General features: G+C 57.3%; 6 protein-coding genes across 6 annotated transcripts; 2 read left to right on the top strand and 4 right to left on the bottom strand.

Moving 5' to 3' along the window:
• Positions 1–274: 274 nt before the first annotated feature.
• ACRALDRAFT_1035091 (uncharacterized protein) lies at positions 275–1,974 on the bottom strand (the record flags this gene model as incomplete). Its single annotated transcript, XM_071014985.1, has 3 exons — positions 275–484; positions 544–1,565; positions 1,620–1,974. The coding sequence occupies 3 exons, from the start codon at positions 1,972–1,974 to the stop codon at positions 275–277; spliced, it is 1,587 nt and encodes a 528-aa protein (XP_070874009.1).
• A 367-nt stretch (positions 1,975–2,341) lies between these two features.
• ACRALDRAFT_1064726 (uncharacterized protein) lies at positions 2,342–4,349 on the top strand. The gene has a single exon (XM_071017029.1). It carries the CDS (start codon positions 2,518–2,520, stop codon positions 4,051–4,053), a length of 1,536 nt encoding a protein of 511 aa, XP_070874008.1. The 5' UTR covers positions 2,342–2,517; the 3' UTR covers positions 4,054–4,349.
• Positions 4,350–4,388: 39 nt separating this feature from the next.
• On the bottom strand, positions 4,389–6,422 carry ACRALDRAFT_1082574 (uncharacterized protein). The gene is made up of 3 exons (XM_071019327.1): positions 6,008–6,422; positions 5,106–5,903; positions 4,389–5,031 (listed from the first exon to the last, which is right to left on the bottom strand). The coding sequence occupies exons 1-3, from the start codon at positions 6,158–6,160 to the stop codon at positions 5,023–5,025; spliced, it is 960 nt and encodes a 319-aa protein (XP_070874007.1). The 5' UTR covers positions 6,161–6,422; the 3' UTR covers positions 4,389–5,022.
• Positions 6,423–7,169: 747 nt separating this feature from the next.
• Positions 7,170–9,014, top strand: ACRALDRAFT_2106608 (uncharacterized protein; the record flags this gene model as incomplete). Its single annotated transcript, XM_071023301.1, has 2 exons — positions 7,170–7,665; positions 7,699–9,014. The coding sequence occupies 2 exons, from the start codon at positions 7,170–7,172 to the stop codon at positions 9,012–9,014; spliced, it is 1,812 nt and encodes a 603-aa protein (XP_070874006.1).
• A 1,190-nt stretch (positions 9,015–10,204) lies between these two features.
• ACRALDRAFT_2089926 (uncharacterized protein) lies at positions 10,205–11,587 on the bottom strand (the record flags this gene model as incomplete). The annotated part of the gene is made up of 2 exons (XM_071022558.1): positions 10,205–11,428; positions 11,522–11,587. Coding segments are annotated over 2 exons (1,290 nt in total), but the record flags the coding sequence as incomplete, so codon positions are not given.
• Positions 11,588–13,463: 1,876 nt separating this feature from the next.
• ACRALDRAFT_1043697 (glycoside hydrolase family 45 protein) lies at positions 13,464–15,015 on the bottom strand. The gene is made up of 2 exons (XM_071015321.1): positions 14,303–15,015; positions 13,464–13,914 (listed from the first exon to the last, which is right to left on the bottom strand). The coding sequence occupies exons 1-2, from the start codon at positions 14,756–14,758 to the stop codon at positions 13,660–13,662; spliced, it is 711 nt and encodes a 236-aa protein (XP_070874004.1). The 5' UTR covers positions 14,759–15,015; the 3' UTR covers positions 13,464–13,659.
• Between the last annotated feature and the right edge of the window lie 44 nt (positions 15,016–15,059).

Below are 15,059 nucleotides of genomic sequence, written 5' to 3'. Positions count from 1 at the left end.
TGCATATCATTTGGCGGGCATCTCAGATGGATGATGCACCGGTGCATTTAGTTCACCAGGCCAAGAGAAGCACGGTAGAATAATGTGTCGCGATACACTACATCAGCATGGAGGAAGACAATGTGATGCGCAGCATAGCATGTGTCTACGTATCGGGATACCCAGGAGGTAGTAGATGTATGTTATATATATACACGTGTAAGTATGCACAGCAAAGGCCTATCATGGCCTCTCTACATGCTGGGAAGTTGTTGTTACACAGGACTGCTTGCCCTTAGACGGTGACCATGACGCTGGCGTTTTCGTAGTAAGACAGGAGGGGGTTCTCGCGGCTCCGCGTCTCGGTGTCCTCGAGGTACGCCCAGCGGCGCATAAAGTCGCCATGGGACGACACGCGGGTGAATTTGCCGGTGATGGCCTGGTACATGCACTCGACCATGCGGAAGTCGGTGGGGAACATGATGTCGAAGTAGCCTTGGTGGACCTGGAAGCACTGTTAGTGTGTTGTGTGGAAGGGAATTCATAGTAATAATAAAAGCCTACCAAAGGAGTGGTGACGGGCACAGTCTTGCGCTCGAAACGGGTCTGGACGACGGGGGCACTGAGACCGTCAATGGCGTCCGGGAGGGAGTGAAAGTCGCTGGTGACGAGGCGGTGGGCGGGGAAGCAGCGCTCGAGGACGTCGAAGAACTGCATGAGGCGGCTGGGGATGTACTCGGGCGGGGAGAGGTTGGGTGCCAGGGGGAGGCGGGCGCGGAGGTGGCGGAGCCAGCGGTTGGAAGGGTAGGGGGCCGGGTAGCGGCCGGCGGTGGCGGCGTGGCGGACGCAGAGGAAGCGGGCGGCGAGGGGGTCGAGGTCCGGGTCGTAAAACTCGTGAAAGTCGCCGTCGGCGTCGATGAGGACGCGGGCCTGGAGGGGCTGCTCGGTGCGGAGGTCGAAGCGGAGGCAGTCGTGGGCGAAGTTGTCGAAGACTTCGAGGGCGAGGAAGAAGCAGGGCGAGGGGACGGGCTCGGTCCAGTCGAAGATGGACTTGTTGATGATTTCCACCTTGTCGGCGTGGCGGCCGGTTGCGGCCGGGTCGTCGGTGTGGTGGTGGTGGTGGTGGTGGCTCTCGGCATCGGAGCGCTGCAGGTTCTGGGCCTGGAGGGCGGCCAGGTTGGAGGAGATCTCGATGATGCGGTAGCGGGTGCGGGCGTAGACCTGGGGGTCGATGTCGCGGATGTAGTCGAGGATGTTGAGCATGAGGGTTCCGCGGCCGGCGCCCATCTCGTAGATGATGAGGTCGTGGTACGGGTAGGTGGTGAGGCGGTAGTTGGTGACGAGGTAGCGGGCGATGGCCTCGCCGTAGTAGGGGCGGAAGAGCTCGGTCGGGGTGTGCCAGAGGGGCCGGTCGTCGCGGACGCCCTCGTCGGCGTCTAGGGCGTCCTCGAACTCGGTGTAGCGATGGCCCAGTTCGCGGTAAAAGTCGGGCTCGTTTTGGAAGGAGGGGAAGTCGAAGGGTTCGCCGGGGGAGAAGATGACGGCGTTTTTGGAAAAGTAGCCGTAATGCGGGTTGTATAAGCTGTCTGATAAAAGTCAGTCAAGAGATGGCACCGACGACTTGTCATGTTAGAACGAACCGTCGATAAAGTCGCGCATGAGCATCTTCACTTTTCTCGGCCTCACATCTCGACCTCGAAGTTCCTCCGCCGTCACGGTAGGGTACTGGGCGAATTCCTCCGACTTGTCTTCGGTGAACATGAGAGATCTTTGTTGCCAGGGGCTTTCATTCGTCTTGTTCCCCTGGGGGGTCTTTGCCTTGACCGCATAGTGTCTTCTTTGGTGGTGGTGTGGTTGATGGTGATGGTGTCGGGTTGGGTGGGAGAGGAGGAGGCTGGAAGATGACGGTGTTACCCTCGAAAGGCCATGTCGCGACTGACAAGCCGGGTGACGGAACAGTTCCCGAAAGAGACGCGTGACGACGGGCGAATCCATCCGGGGCAAGGGCAACGTTGAGCTGGTAGTTGGTAGATGGTTTGGGAGTATGCCCTTGCAACCAAAAGATATCTCCATCCTCGTCCCCATGCAACAATTGAGGTTTGAGGTTTAGGTAATAACCTCGATACGTACTCTTACCCGTTACCATACTATGGAGGTTAAGGTACCGCTACCCCAGCCGGAAGATTCCGGAATGACATCACTTGTACCGCGTAGGAGGTACAGAAGTCGTCGATCACAGGTCAAAGTACTTTGCACTAACGCAAGAAGCTTGGACGGTGTCAGCTGCCTTGGTTGTCACTGTCAACGGCGGGCGGTCAAGTTTCAAATTTCATTTTTTATTTGTATTTTCATTTTTTATTTTCGGGGGCCTCCCACTTCTCTCCCGTCACACGACATCTCGTACTATGGTATTTGTTCCCGACTCATCAACAACGTCAAGGTGCTGTTGTCGTTGAACATCGCCTTATTCCGCCTCACCCGTCGCGCACGAGCTCTCCGCTGAGACGATGGACGTCAAGAGTTCATGACGGCGGAATCATGTCTCTTACCGACCATCCCAAAGCCTACGGCTCCGCCGCCATTGTAGTAGCCTTCACCGCCGGCATACTCGTCACTCTCGGTTTCAAAGACTTTTATCCAGACCTAGAACAACGTTACCAAAGCAAACGCGGCCGTGGCTACCGTCGTGATTCCAGTGCTACCACCGACGGTGGACCAGGCCGACGCAGCTCCCTCTTTTGGGGCCCATCCATCCAGTTAGAGGACAATGAATCGAACCTTGCCGCTGCCGCTGCCGCTGCCGCCTCTACAACCCCAGCCCCAGCCTCGGATTTACCGCTTGCTCAGCCTCTCGGCCGCCGTGCCTCGCGAGCCCCGCCACCCGTAGATGGCATCGAAGGCGCCATAGGGAACACCCCCCTCATCCGAATCAAGAGCCTGAGCGAGGCAACGGGCCGCACCATCCTCGCCAAGGCCGAATTCCTCAACGGCGCCGGCCAATCTCCCAAGGACCGCGTCGCCCTTTCCATGATCCGCGCCGCCGAGGCCGCAGGAACCCTGGTGCCCGGACGGGGGGACACCATCTACGAAGGCACCGTCGGCAGCACCGGCATCGCCCTGGCCACCCTCGCCCGCGCCAGGGGGTACCGCTGCCACATCTGCATGCCCGACGACCAGAGCCGCGAGAAGAGCGACCTGCTCCTCCGCCTGGGTGCCACCGTCGAGCGCGTCCCCGTGGCCCCCATCACCAGCCCGGAGCACTTTGTCAACCTCGCCCGCCGCCGCGCCCGGGACCACGCCGCCCTCCTGGCCGACGGCAGCCACGGCTTCTTCGCCGACCAGTTCGAGAGCCCGGCCAACTGGCATGCCCACTTTGAGGGCACGGGCCCCGAGATCTGGGCCCAGATGGGCGGCCAGTTGGACGCCTTTGTCGCCGGCGCGGGCACGGGCGGCACCCTTTCTGGCGTGGCCAAGTTTCTGAAAGAAGAGACGCGGCGGACCAAAGGGAAGAGTGAGAATGGGAAGGCGGGGCTTGGCAGCGGAACCCCACACGCTTCGCCGCCGCCGCCGCTGCCACCGCCGCCCCGCATCGTGCTGGCCGACCCCCAGGGGAGCGGGCTGTACAACCGCATCCGCCACGGCGTCATGTACTCCCCGACGGAGAAGGAAGGCACGCGGCGCCGGCAGCAGGTCGACTCGATCGTCGAGGGCATCGGCATCACGCGCATCACGGAAAACTTCGAGGCCGGCCGGGAGCTGGTGGACGACGCGGTGCGCGTGACCGACGACGAGGCCTGCCGCATGGCGCGCTGGCTCGTCGAGAAGGACGGCATCTTTGTCGGCAGCAGCTCGGCCGTCAACTGCGTCGCCGCCGCCGTCACGGCCATGACCCTGCCCGCGGGGAGCCGCGTCGTCACCGTGCTCTGCGACTCGGGCACCCGCCACCTGAGTAAGTTCTGGAGGCACGTGGCCGAGCTGGGCCTCGAGGAGGAGGACGACAAGGGGGACCTGTTTGCGACGCTGGGCATAGACATAGAGGCCACCGTCCAAACGGCCCTGGCGCTGCGGTCTTAGGACCTTGGTTCGGACACTCTACCATGCGAATATGAAGGAAAATATGGCACTTGGGGAATAGGCCGTGTACTTGTTTACGTCTAGCGTTCTTGGCTGTATTAGGAGTTGTGAATACAATTTCAGTCTCACTGGCGCACACTGTCTTTAGGGATCGATATGCAGTTGAAGATGTGTTGTCGCCAAGGGATACTGTTATTCTATAGAGTCTAAGGTTCTCTGCTACCGTGGGAACTGAGGTTGCGTCTTCTTTAATTCTGATTTATATAGGTATATATACATAAACTACGTTCTGAGCCTACCTCTTATATTCTGTGCCCATACCGACTATCCTGATGGGCGTCTGTGTTTGATAAGAGTATTTTCTTAAAATGAGAAATTATGTATCTACGTCTAAGATATATACGCTGGCTTACCCGTGCAGACTTGGATATCCCTGGAACACGGCTATGATTCCAGTCTCACGACCGTGATGCCATCTCGACCCTGATACCTCGTCTGCCACGAGGCTTGGCTTGGCTTGACTTTCCATATCGCGCCCAAACGATGATGATCTATTTGATCTAAACTCGTATCGTATGCGCAAAAATGGGTGGGACGACCACTCCTCCCTCTCACCCCGTCACGCCCCAATATCCGCCCCCAGACGGACAAGGAGAAAAAGAAAATAAAATCCGGATTCAGAAGATGAGAAAACCCCCCATCGCATGCCGGGCGGCACAATGCCAACGCCTCTTTTCCTGTTTCCCCACTGGCCACATAACGCCAGCCTAACCGTGTCAAATACAATCAAAAAGGGGGTGAAAGAAAGGCAAAAATAAGGGTAGAGGGAGCCGGGGATATCTGAATTAGTAGGCAAAGAGTGCCTCGGATTCCCTCAAGCAGCAGCGCCGCGTGGTTCGTCTCATCGTTGTCATCATGATCGTCAAGATCATCGTCTGACCTCCCACCACTGTGATCCGCACGCGATGCTCAAGAGAACTGGTTCAATGTTAGCAAAGGAAAGTGAAAAAAAAAATGAAGAGAAAAAAGGAACAAGGCAATCAAGAACTCACCTTCCACCGGTTGCCGCAAACGGTACACTCGCAAAACGTGGTCATGGGCTCGTCAGCACTGCGGGTCTGGGCCTGCGAGTAGCTGACCTTCTTCTGGCCGCACCGGCCGCACTTGAGGGCGTCGCTGATGCTCTTCTCGGCCATGGGGACATGCGCCTTCTTCATGTTCTCGAGCTGGAGGTCCTCCTCCTTCTTGCGCTGCTCGTCGCTCTTGAGCTCGTCCTGGGTCATGGCGACGAAGCGGTCGGGCGAGATTTTGCCGGACATGACCTTCTCGCCGAGCGACTTGTTGCTCTTGACCTTGAGGTTGTGGAACAGGGAGCGCATCTTCTTCTTGTAGGCGTCGTCGGCGCCGCCAAAGTGCTTCATGGCCGCCAGCTCCACCTCGACGGCGCGCTTGACGATGACCTCGGGCGCCAGGGTGGATCGGTAGGCGAGCCCGTTGTAGAGGAGGCCGATGGTGCCGTCGCGCGTCACGTCGCCGGTCCTCTTGATGTTGATGCCGTCCACCTGGTGCGTCCGCTTATCCGGGTTACCCTTGTAGACGTCGCTCGAGGAGGGCGACGCAGAGGCGGCGGCGGTGCCGGAGGCAGACTTGGTGGCGGAGGCGGGGAGGGCGGCGGTCGAGAGAGAGGGCGACGGCGTCGCGGGGGAGGACTGCTTCATCTTTTGCATGCGAGCGTTCTTTTCCGCCTCGACGAGCTTCTTCCATCTGGCGACGAGCTCGCCGGCAATGCGGGCAATGTCCTTGTTCGCGTTGTGGCGGAGCTTTGTGACAAACACACCAGCGCGAGTGGCCTAATAGATGGTGAGTGAAACGAACAGGTCAGCCAAGGGGAACTCTGAGAACCGGATGGATGGACGGCAAAGGGGAGGCATGAAATGATGGGACATTGACTAACGCGAAGCATGTCCTCGGTAGGCCTGGCTTCTTTCTTAAGTCGCTCCAGGATGGCTAAGACATTGCTTGCAGCTTCATTGAGAGCCACTGTCTTCTGTAGCTGTTTGATGGTGGTCTCGAATTCACGGTGATCCATTTTGACTGCCTGCTCCATTTTGTCTTGGGTGTGTTTGAATTAGATTAGAGACGGAAGGTGCGAGGCAAAGACTGGGGCAGCCCGTCTCGCAAGGACGGGGGAGAATATGAAGAATGCGCGCGTTCCGTGCGGTTCAGTGGTGATGGTGCAGACAAAAAAGATTTTTTTCTTAAAAATTCAGAAACAGAAAAGAAAAAAGAAAAAAGAGCGTGGTGGTTAGACGGCAAGGTGGTAGGTGGTGAATGGTAGGCGGGGAGGTCGTGTGAGGAACAGAATGAAGCCTGGCCAAGGTTTGGGTTTAGTAGCAGATGGACGAGACAGGGAACGTTGTGATAATTCAGTCGTGGCTGAAAGTGGGGCACGCGCTTGAGTTGGCAAGAGAGTTTGATACGCGATAAGAAGTTCTGCAGAAGGTACGTACTAAGTACACCAGCTATATCCGTGGGGAAGGAGTGAAAATGTGAACAGATCTGCACAAAAGACAAGAAGCCCATAATGAGGTTAAGAACCAGTTACTGCATATGTATGTAATAAGTAGTGGAGATATCTCACGTGCCTGCCCATTATGCAATATTTCCACTAAGCAGAGAGGTCAGGTGGGTAAACTAGCTCTGTACAGCCAAGGTACAATTTAGCTTGTGCATATCCCTTGCCTATGAAAGTACCTCAAAAGTACCTTCCTGTTACCCCTGTATCTCTGTATCTCCCTATGACATCGTCACCGGTCAAAGAAGCAAACAACAAACCATCACCACAAAGACATCGTCTCTGCCTAGAGTCCAGCCGAATACCGCTCATCTACAGCATCGACAAAGAAATCCCGACTATTAACATGAGTCACAATGAACAGGACTCGACTCTACCTGGACAAATAAATGCCCACCCGACCACCGATTTGCCGACTATTTACACGCATCTTACCAAGACCCTATTCAACGTATAAGTTGATGATAAATCAAGAGAGTAGGAGGGTAACCGGTCGCTAGGCGGCAGTTCTTGCGCTCCCTAGACACCTACAAAGCCCAACATGCAGTCGCGTCGAGAGACTCGAGACCCGGGACCGGGACTGCCCGTCGACAGTTCATGGCGCATGGTGGAAGGAGGCGAAAACGACAGCTTCGACACCTCCATCGTCCCGGACGCCGATCTCGACGCAGACCTCCCCTTCTCCTCCTCCGACGGCCCTTCGCACCTCTCTTCGCAGGCTCACCTCAGCAGCTTCGGCTCCCAAGCAAGTAACCACAGCATCAGCGACTTTGTCCACCGCGCCGACGACGAGCGCCTCATCCTACGGTCGCCCTTCCGTCCCTCCATCGCGTCGACGCGTGAGACTTCGACCACCGACCACCGCACTCCCGTCCCAGAGTTCTTCATGCCTTCTGTCCCGGTGGACGGCTCTCCTGAGCGGGGCGACAGCCACAGCGGTACCTCCTCGAGAACCATCCGTCCCGACCGGCCGTCGTCGCCCTCTCGGTTTGGTCTACGTCGCCGGCCACAAAAATGGGAGCACTCGTACAACAACAGTAGTACCAGTCTGCGACCAGGAAGAGGTGGAGGCCGAAACCATTCCCGAGACGACCCCGACCGCAAGACGCTCGGCGAACAAGTATCCGAATCGTTGCCAGGCGTCATCATCGGCATTCTGGCCTGGTTCTTCGAAATCGTCGCCATGGCGTTCCGCATGATCAAAGTGCCCCTGGCCCTGGGTCTCGCCCTCTACGTTTGCCTGGGCGGACTCATCATCCTCCAGAACATGGCCACCAAGTCTCTTACCGCCTCGCTATCTCCGCTTTGCCGCGTTCCCGGCGTGAGCTACCTCGACCTCTCCTTTTGCCCACCATTTCCCGACATCCCGGGTGGCCGAAGAAGCAATGGCGATCAAGCGTCCGCCGGCCAGGATGTCGAGTTTGACGACCTCATGGACATCCAGTCGCACTTTGAAAAGGTTCTCGAGCGCAGCGCCGACGGCGTCTCTCTGCCCATGGAAATGAAGCGCTCCGAGACCTCCATCCGCGACCTGCGCACCTTGGTCCGCCACTCCGAACTACCCCAGCGCGACGAGCTCGTCTACGAGTTTGACGAGTTCATCGACACGGCCCGCCAGGTCGCCTCGGACCTCCAAAAATTCAACACCCACGTCGGCTCCGCCGTCGATTACGTCATCTCCATCAACCGCTGGACCTCGCGCTACATCGACAGCCTCGCCGAAGACTCCTCCTCCTCCTCCCCAAACTCCGCCCTGCACCCCCTTCTTCACCGCTGGGCCGCCTGGCTCTTCCACCCCTTCCAACCCACCGCCTCCCGCGCCCGCGCCGTCCGGGACAAGTACATCGAACACACGGCCCTCGTCTCGGACCGCATCGCCGACCTCATCGTCGAAGCCCAGGCCGTGCTCCGCCTCCTCGTCCGCGCAGAGGACCACCTCGCCCTCATCTACGACGTGGCCACCCGCTCGCACAACGCCGTCAAGACCCGCCGCGACGACATCCTCTGGACCCTCTGGACCCTGGTCGGCGCCAACCGCCGCACCATCCACGGCCTCGACGCCCAGCTCCGCCTCCTCCGCGCCGTCGACGCCCAGCGCGCATTCGCCGTCGGCCAGGTAACCGCCCTGGTGCACGAGCTCGAGGGCATCCAGGCCGGCCTCGCCGACCTGCGCGACCGCGTCGCCGAACCGGCCCTCCTCGCCGGCGATTCCGCCCGCGCAGCGCCCATCCCCCTCAGCGTGCACATCGAGACCATCGACCGCGGCGTCGAGAGGCTCGAGGCCGCCCGGAAGCGGATCCGCGACGTCGAGAACGAGAAGATGCGCGAAACCCTCGCCCGCGGTGGCGTTCCGGTGGAACCGTGGCTTCTCGACGGTCGGACGTGATTTGTCACCGTTGCGTCCTCACGATCTCGTGCATTTCTGTTTGTTCTTTTCGCTTGCGTCTTATGAGCATTATAGGTTGGGTATGGGCGTTTCTACGGGACATACAAACAAGCCATGAATGAATGAAGCAAAGCAAACAAGACACTACGAGCTGGCCGGCGTTCAGGTATAATCTTATAGGGACTCTCATCAGGCTTCTTGTGATGGGAAATTATGAAGATATAAATATCGTCTTCAACACGCTACATCTGTTTTCCGACGGCAGGCCCCGTAAAGACCAGCATCTCGATTTCACAATAGCTTTCCAAGCCACTTGCAGACCGTCAATGGCCATAAACTAATTCAACATCTTCTCCTCATAGAGGGGGTATATCCCATCCAAACCGTGTCTTCATTCCGCGAATAAATGATCCTGAATGCCAGAACCACGGCCATAAATGCCAGATAAAATAGCTAGACGAAAATAAAAACGCCGCGCCGTCCTTTTCCTATCCGCTGTCAAAGCCGGGAGGCTTAGCCGAACACCGATTCCCATGCTAAATGTTAGCCTCACTATCAAAATAACACGCACACGACTGACGCGAGACGTGAGCCGCTCAGGTAAAACCTGGGAACACTTTGGTGAACGCTCGCTTCCCTATAGTTCTCAGTCAGTACGAAGACACCTGCAGTAGTGGTGCCGATTGGCGGACGAGTGGTTTCTTACAAAGCGGACCCCGCCCGTCGGGATCGTCCAGAGGTGTACCGGCAAGCGTTCGCATCCGCTGGCGCGCCAGGGCAGACGGACTCTTCCGGCCTCCGGGCTGACGGTGGTGTGATGGTGGCGGGTCGTCGGGATTGAGCGACCGCAAGTGGAGATTGCGTGGTTTCTTTCGTCGTGTCGATCGTCTTGAATGGTGGACGGTGACTGCGGGTCGAGGAGTCTGGACTTGTCGCTGCTGCTGCTGCTCTTGTAGTGGTCTGCTCTCGGGCTGGCCGTCTCCGTCGGGATGCGGTGCGTCTTCTTGCGCGTCTTCCTGGGGCGGCTCCAGTGTCCGCTGTATGGGTGGTGTCTGAGAGGGCTCCCTCCGTGTCTGCGACTCTGGTCCCGGCGCGGGAGTCGCCGGGGGATCTTTGACTGGCGTCACCGGCGTCATTTCCACGTCGAGTCTCGGGGATGGCGACTGGTCCTTGTGGAAAATCCACTCGGTCCATTTTCTCTTCTTGGCCTCTACTTCCTCCACGTCCGAGTCGTCAAGATCGACTCGTTCCCGAAGCTTCCGGATGGCTCGCTCACGGCGCACCATTCCGTTGGTGATTTTGGGGCAGTAGCCGCGGGGCAGCATGTTCTTCTTGCAGATGGGGCACAGGGAACTGTTGAGGCCCAGGAACTCGTCGATGCATTCGGGGTGGAAGATGTGGCCGCAGGCCAGCTCCCGGATAATCGTCTCGCGGTCCTCATATTGCTCCAAGCATATGTGGCAGTGAGGCTGGTAGTTTGTGGCCACGGTGTTGGTGGAGCTGGTTATACTGGATCGGCGGGTCCTCGAAGTTGACATGAAATCGGACATGGCGCGGTGGTCGGTCCGGACACTGCGGGACGAACGTAAAGATCGGGTGGCTGCGATGGACGGGGTCCTAATCAAGTCGGGCTGGAAGCTGTAGGTGAAGAGCGGGAAGGTCTGGATGTGACCCGGGGGTACTGTCATTCGCTTGATGCCCATGGCTTCCAGGTCGACCTCGCCGCTGATGACCCGCCGCCGGAGGGACGCTCGGCGCTGGCGCTGGATGAGGTGCATTGTGATGGACACGCAGGCCACGATGAAAAGGAGAGCACCAATGACGATCAGGATCCAGGTCCACATGGCCGGTAGGTTCTGCGAATCGTGGATGGACAGTTCGGTCCAGACTCGGATGAAATCGCGCTCGTTCGGCTCGTAGCGTTGGGCGATCTCGTCGGCGAAGGGGATGGAGTATGGGGCGCCGGAATAGAAGGACAACTGGGTCATCATCTTGGCCCCCTCGTTGCCGGAGACGGCGAAGATGGGAAACTGGTTCTGGGTCTGCCAGGTTCCGTCGCCGTCGAGATCCCATATTGGGGATTGCACGCCTTGCGGTTCCCTGGTGGAGTTGTTCGGGCGATAGAAGATGAAGCCCCGGATGGGGTCGAGGCGAGCAGCGGCCAGGTAGGCCTGGGTGCAGGTTGCGTTGAACCATGGCGCCAGAGCGATGAGGTTATAGTTGGACGGGGGGAGTTCTGCTTGGGTGGTCACATTTCGGGGGATGAACTCGTACTGCTGTTCGAAGCACGGGTTGGTCGGGGCAATGTCAGGAACGTATAGAAAGCCTTGGATGACTCCGTCGCGGGCCTGGAGGTTCGTTGTGGTCAAGGTGGTTAAGTTTGTAGTCAGGGTGTCTTGGTATGCGAGGCTGCTCTATAAGGAGTGTTGGCCGTGGGTTAGATTGATGGTCCATTGCAACACCGAAGCACAACGACGGCGGGAAAGGGCAAGGATAAGGAAGCATACAGATATCGCAGTGATGTTCCTGATCAAGGTGGACGGGATGGTATTGGCGCCGGTCCATACCGGGTTGCTGAAGAATAGCCTGGCGAGACTTGTCAGTTTGGCGGTGGGGACACGAGACTATCGGAGTCGACGACACAAGCTCCGACGCGAGATGACGGAAAGCCCGACACGGTAGGACGATGGGGCATGAATCGAATAAGTGCCGAGGGAGGTTGGGGGACCTACACGCTGTTTCGAATTTGTTCGAGCGCTGCAAGATGTCAGCTACCGATGCCACCACGGACGGGAATGATGCGGCATGATTTCTTGGACGCAAGATAAGGGCGGCCGCGCAAAACGGCGACAAATGATCAAGACGGGCGTTGTTGATGCTTGCTGGCCGGTGATTGCGCCGGGGTGGAAGGAGCAGAGAGAGCAGACAGGAGATGGGATGCGAAAAGCGAAAAGCGAAAACCAAAAAGGGGCGGGGGGAACTCGTACACATGCTTCCCTCAGAGATGCACGCATTGGGCCGAAGTCATCGAATCCTCCTACGACCGGTAGGGAGGATGGGGAAGGTCGAAAGGCGGGCTTGGATCGCAGGAGCGTGAAATGGAACCCAGGAAGGACGTTCAGGTACAAAAGGGTCTTCGACGAGTAGAGAGCGGGAAAGTTGGATGGCTTTTTAGGTCTTGGAAGCGGCTGAGTTGGACGGGATCGAGAGAAGGTCGGACAATGTCGGGAGCATCAGGGAAATGTCGTGGGAGTGATCAAACGGGTCGACAAAGTAGTCCAATTCGATCGTCGAATAGCTGAGGTGATTTTCCAGGATGAGATTCGAGGGGGACGATAGCGACTAGGAGAAAGCGAGTATGGACAAAGGTGATGGTTCAGAACTCGAGCCGTCCTCGGCGGTGGTTGCGGTAAATGAGTAGAAGAGGTGGTGACGATGGTTACTTTGTAGGGACCCAGCAAAGAAAAAGAGGGAGAAGGGGGAGAAAATAAGGGTAAGATTCAAGGGCTTGGTTTCGAGAAAAGAACGTTGATTACTTGGGACCGAGAACCCGTAAGTTGCAGAGGTGTGGTATGGGGAATAGGTAACGAAGAAGGCCGCAAAGGAGAAGAAGCTTGTCGGATCCAGCCAGCAAGGACAAAACAGGGGGGTGGGTGGAGGGGGCCCAGGCCGAAATCTTGGAGAAGGGAGAGAACAACCTCTGGGGGAAAAAAGAAGAAGAAAAGAAAAAAGGATAGTGGACCTTCTAGTTCTTAACATGAGTACTTTCTAGCTACTTTTATGCACATATAATGGAGCCACTATATAATGCAGAACTTTGTAGTGCAATGTACTCCAGGATAGGCGCTAGGCCATTGGAGAACACTGACGACGACACTATCGTCACCATCCTCTTAAATCTTAAAAGTGGAAACCGTTGTCTCGTACCTTTTCGGAAGCGACGGCCGACGCCTACGTTGTACAGGTACATACAACGTACATATAATATAGGTCCCTGCCTCATATATTCGTACTGATAATCAGCTAACTCGGTCCGAAAAGAGATGAGATTGAACTGCGTACGCCATTTCCCTCTCTTACTTCGTAGTCCCTACACACCCACTCAATAAAAAAAAAAAAAAAAAGACGACGATCTTAGCTACAATATCAGGGAGTGTTTCCACCGACACCGTTGGAAGGGATGGCTGAGATTCTGGGGAGACGGGCCGACCTTGGTACAAACTCGCAAATACCGTGTGGTGATAGGTAGTGAATAAGCGCGGCTGCCTGGGGCAAAGTCGTACCACCGGGCGTTGAGGCGCAATGATATATGATAGCTTCATCCTAGGTTGATGTACTGACGATACTCGAGGACGTATTCGTAAACGTATTTCCTGATCCCTACATATATAAAGATCTTCCACCAGACGACGCTGAACAAGACCCGTCCCGATCATGGCTCTCGTTTTTCATTCCCGGGCTATTAATACATCATCGTCATCCTCCCGAATGCGGAATTCCATCGACCGCCATTCTGCTGCCAAGTCCCAAGGACCTAAAAAGCTTGTTTATTTATTACTCCTTACAATACGGAGTACGAATATATGCTTCGCTGACTTTGCGTATCGTAAGAACTTGTCCCTCCTCAGCGGCTCTTTCCCAACACCTAATCATCGTGCCTCCTGCACCCACTGCGAGACGTAATCTCCGAAGGGCATGAGACCTGAGTAAACTCCACATCCGGGTTGTCGGCACCGCCAAACCAGTCGAAGCGCCAGAAGCAGCCGTCCTGGAGAGCAGCTGGGAGCTGTTCGCACTCCTGGCGGCTCGAGACGCCACCGTACCGCTCACCCCAGCCGTCGGCCGGTGCGTTCCACTGGTCCGTGCAAGCGTTGAAAATACCGACGCCACCTCCGGGGATCTGGGGATCAAAAGGTGATGGGTCAGCTCTGGTCTAAACGTTTCCCACGTGTTTGCTTCTGAGTAAAGACGCCCGTGATTACCAGCCCCGCCTTTTCCGTCTTGGGATGGTTTCTTGGCCAAGCCCCAAGCGCCACCAGCCACCAGCCACCAGCCACCAGTCACCAGTCACCAGCCACACCAGGGAAAAGGGGAAGGTAACCAACAACGTTCCGTACAACAAAAGATCGACATAACAATATGAAGATGCGCTCTATGGAAGGTTTCCCTCCGCCACGAGCTGGGAAATGATAGGCGCCTCGCTGAAAGTATGGCAATGTGAAGATACGGATACTGAGGAAGGGGAAAGAAGAAGAAAAGAAACGGACGGACGAGAAATCGAAACATACCGCAATGTCAAAGTGGTTATCGCCCAGGTCCGCGCCCGTGTTGGTCGCCTGCACCACCATCTTCTTGCCCGCAACGGGCCCCGAGGTAAAGGTGAGCTCGTAGCAAGCGCAGCACCACCCCGCCTCGTCGCCCCCCGCGATCCGCACCGCCGCCCACCCGTACGCCAGCTCCTCGCTGACCGCCCACGGCCCGTGCGAGCTGCACATGTACGCCGACCCGCCTTCCTCGCACCCGGACGTCGTCGACCCGCCGTCGTGGAGCGGGTTGTCGTTGACATCGCACGTCCCCACGGGGTTGTCCGCACCCGGCGCGTTGCCGGGCCACGAGCACGACGGCTTGCAGCAGTCCCAGTACCGCGTCGTGCCGCCTGTCCCCGAGGCTTGCGCAGACGCTAGCCAGGCGACATAGGGGGTGACGAGGGGGAGGAGGGCCGCGAGGGGGATGGAGGACCTCATCGTGACTGGGTCAAGTGAGCGAGCGAGCGAGTGATTGGGGCCGTGTTTCAACTCTGAACTGGGCCTTTGGGAAGGATGTCAGTCAGGTCTATCAGGAGGGACACAGCATAGCTCTCGACGCCGTCGGGTCAACATACGGATAGATAAAGTGTTCCTTTAGGAGAATAGCTCGGGCATCAGGGGGTTGGCTTTCCTAGAGCATACATCTCTCAAGATACCAGATTCTGTCACTCTTATATACACTCGTTTCCACGCCGCGATGATGATCGACCCTGTACCTACCGTAATAGCTTTCCTCTGA

The sequence above is a fragment of the Sodiomyces alcalophilus genome, assembly GCF_042370955.1.
Source record: "Sodiomyces alcalophilus JCM 7366 unplaced genomic scaffold ACRALscaffold_5, whole genome shotgun sequence".
NCBI classification, from domain to species: Eukaryota; Fungi; Ascomycota; class Sordariomycetes; order Glomerellales; family Plectosphaerellaceae; genus Sodiomyces; species Sodiomyces alcalophilus.
The sequence above is the reverse complement of the archived record's forward strand: the minus strand, read 5'-3'. Positions and strand labels throughout refer to the sequence as shown.

What these genes read in the sequence shown, in the direction of transcription:
- ACRALDRAFT_1064726 (XM_071017029.1), top strand. Translation starts at nt 2,518, where the DNA reads ATGTCTCTTACCGACCATCCCAAAGCCTACGGCTCCGCCGCCATTGTA.
- ACRALDRAFT_1082574 (XM_071019327.1), bottom strand. Translation starts at nt 6,160, where the DNA reads ATGGAGCAGGCAGTCAAAATGGATCACCGTGAATTCGAGACCACCATC. An exon ending in CTACCGAGGACATGCTTCGC is followed by an intron (nt 5,904 to 6,007) that starts GTTAGTCAATGT and finishes ACCATCTATTAG; the next exon opens with GCCACTCGCGCTGGTGTGTT.
- ACRALDRAFT_1043697 (XM_071015321.1), bottom strand. Translation starts at nt 14,758, where the DNA reads ATGAGGTCCTCCATCCCCCTCGCGGCCCTCCTCCCCCTCGTCACCCCC. An exon ending in ATAACCACTTTGACATTGCG is followed by an intron (nt 13,915 to 14,302) that starts GTATGTTTCGAT and finishes TTTGATCCCCAG; the next exon opens with ATCCCCGGAGGTGGCGTCGG.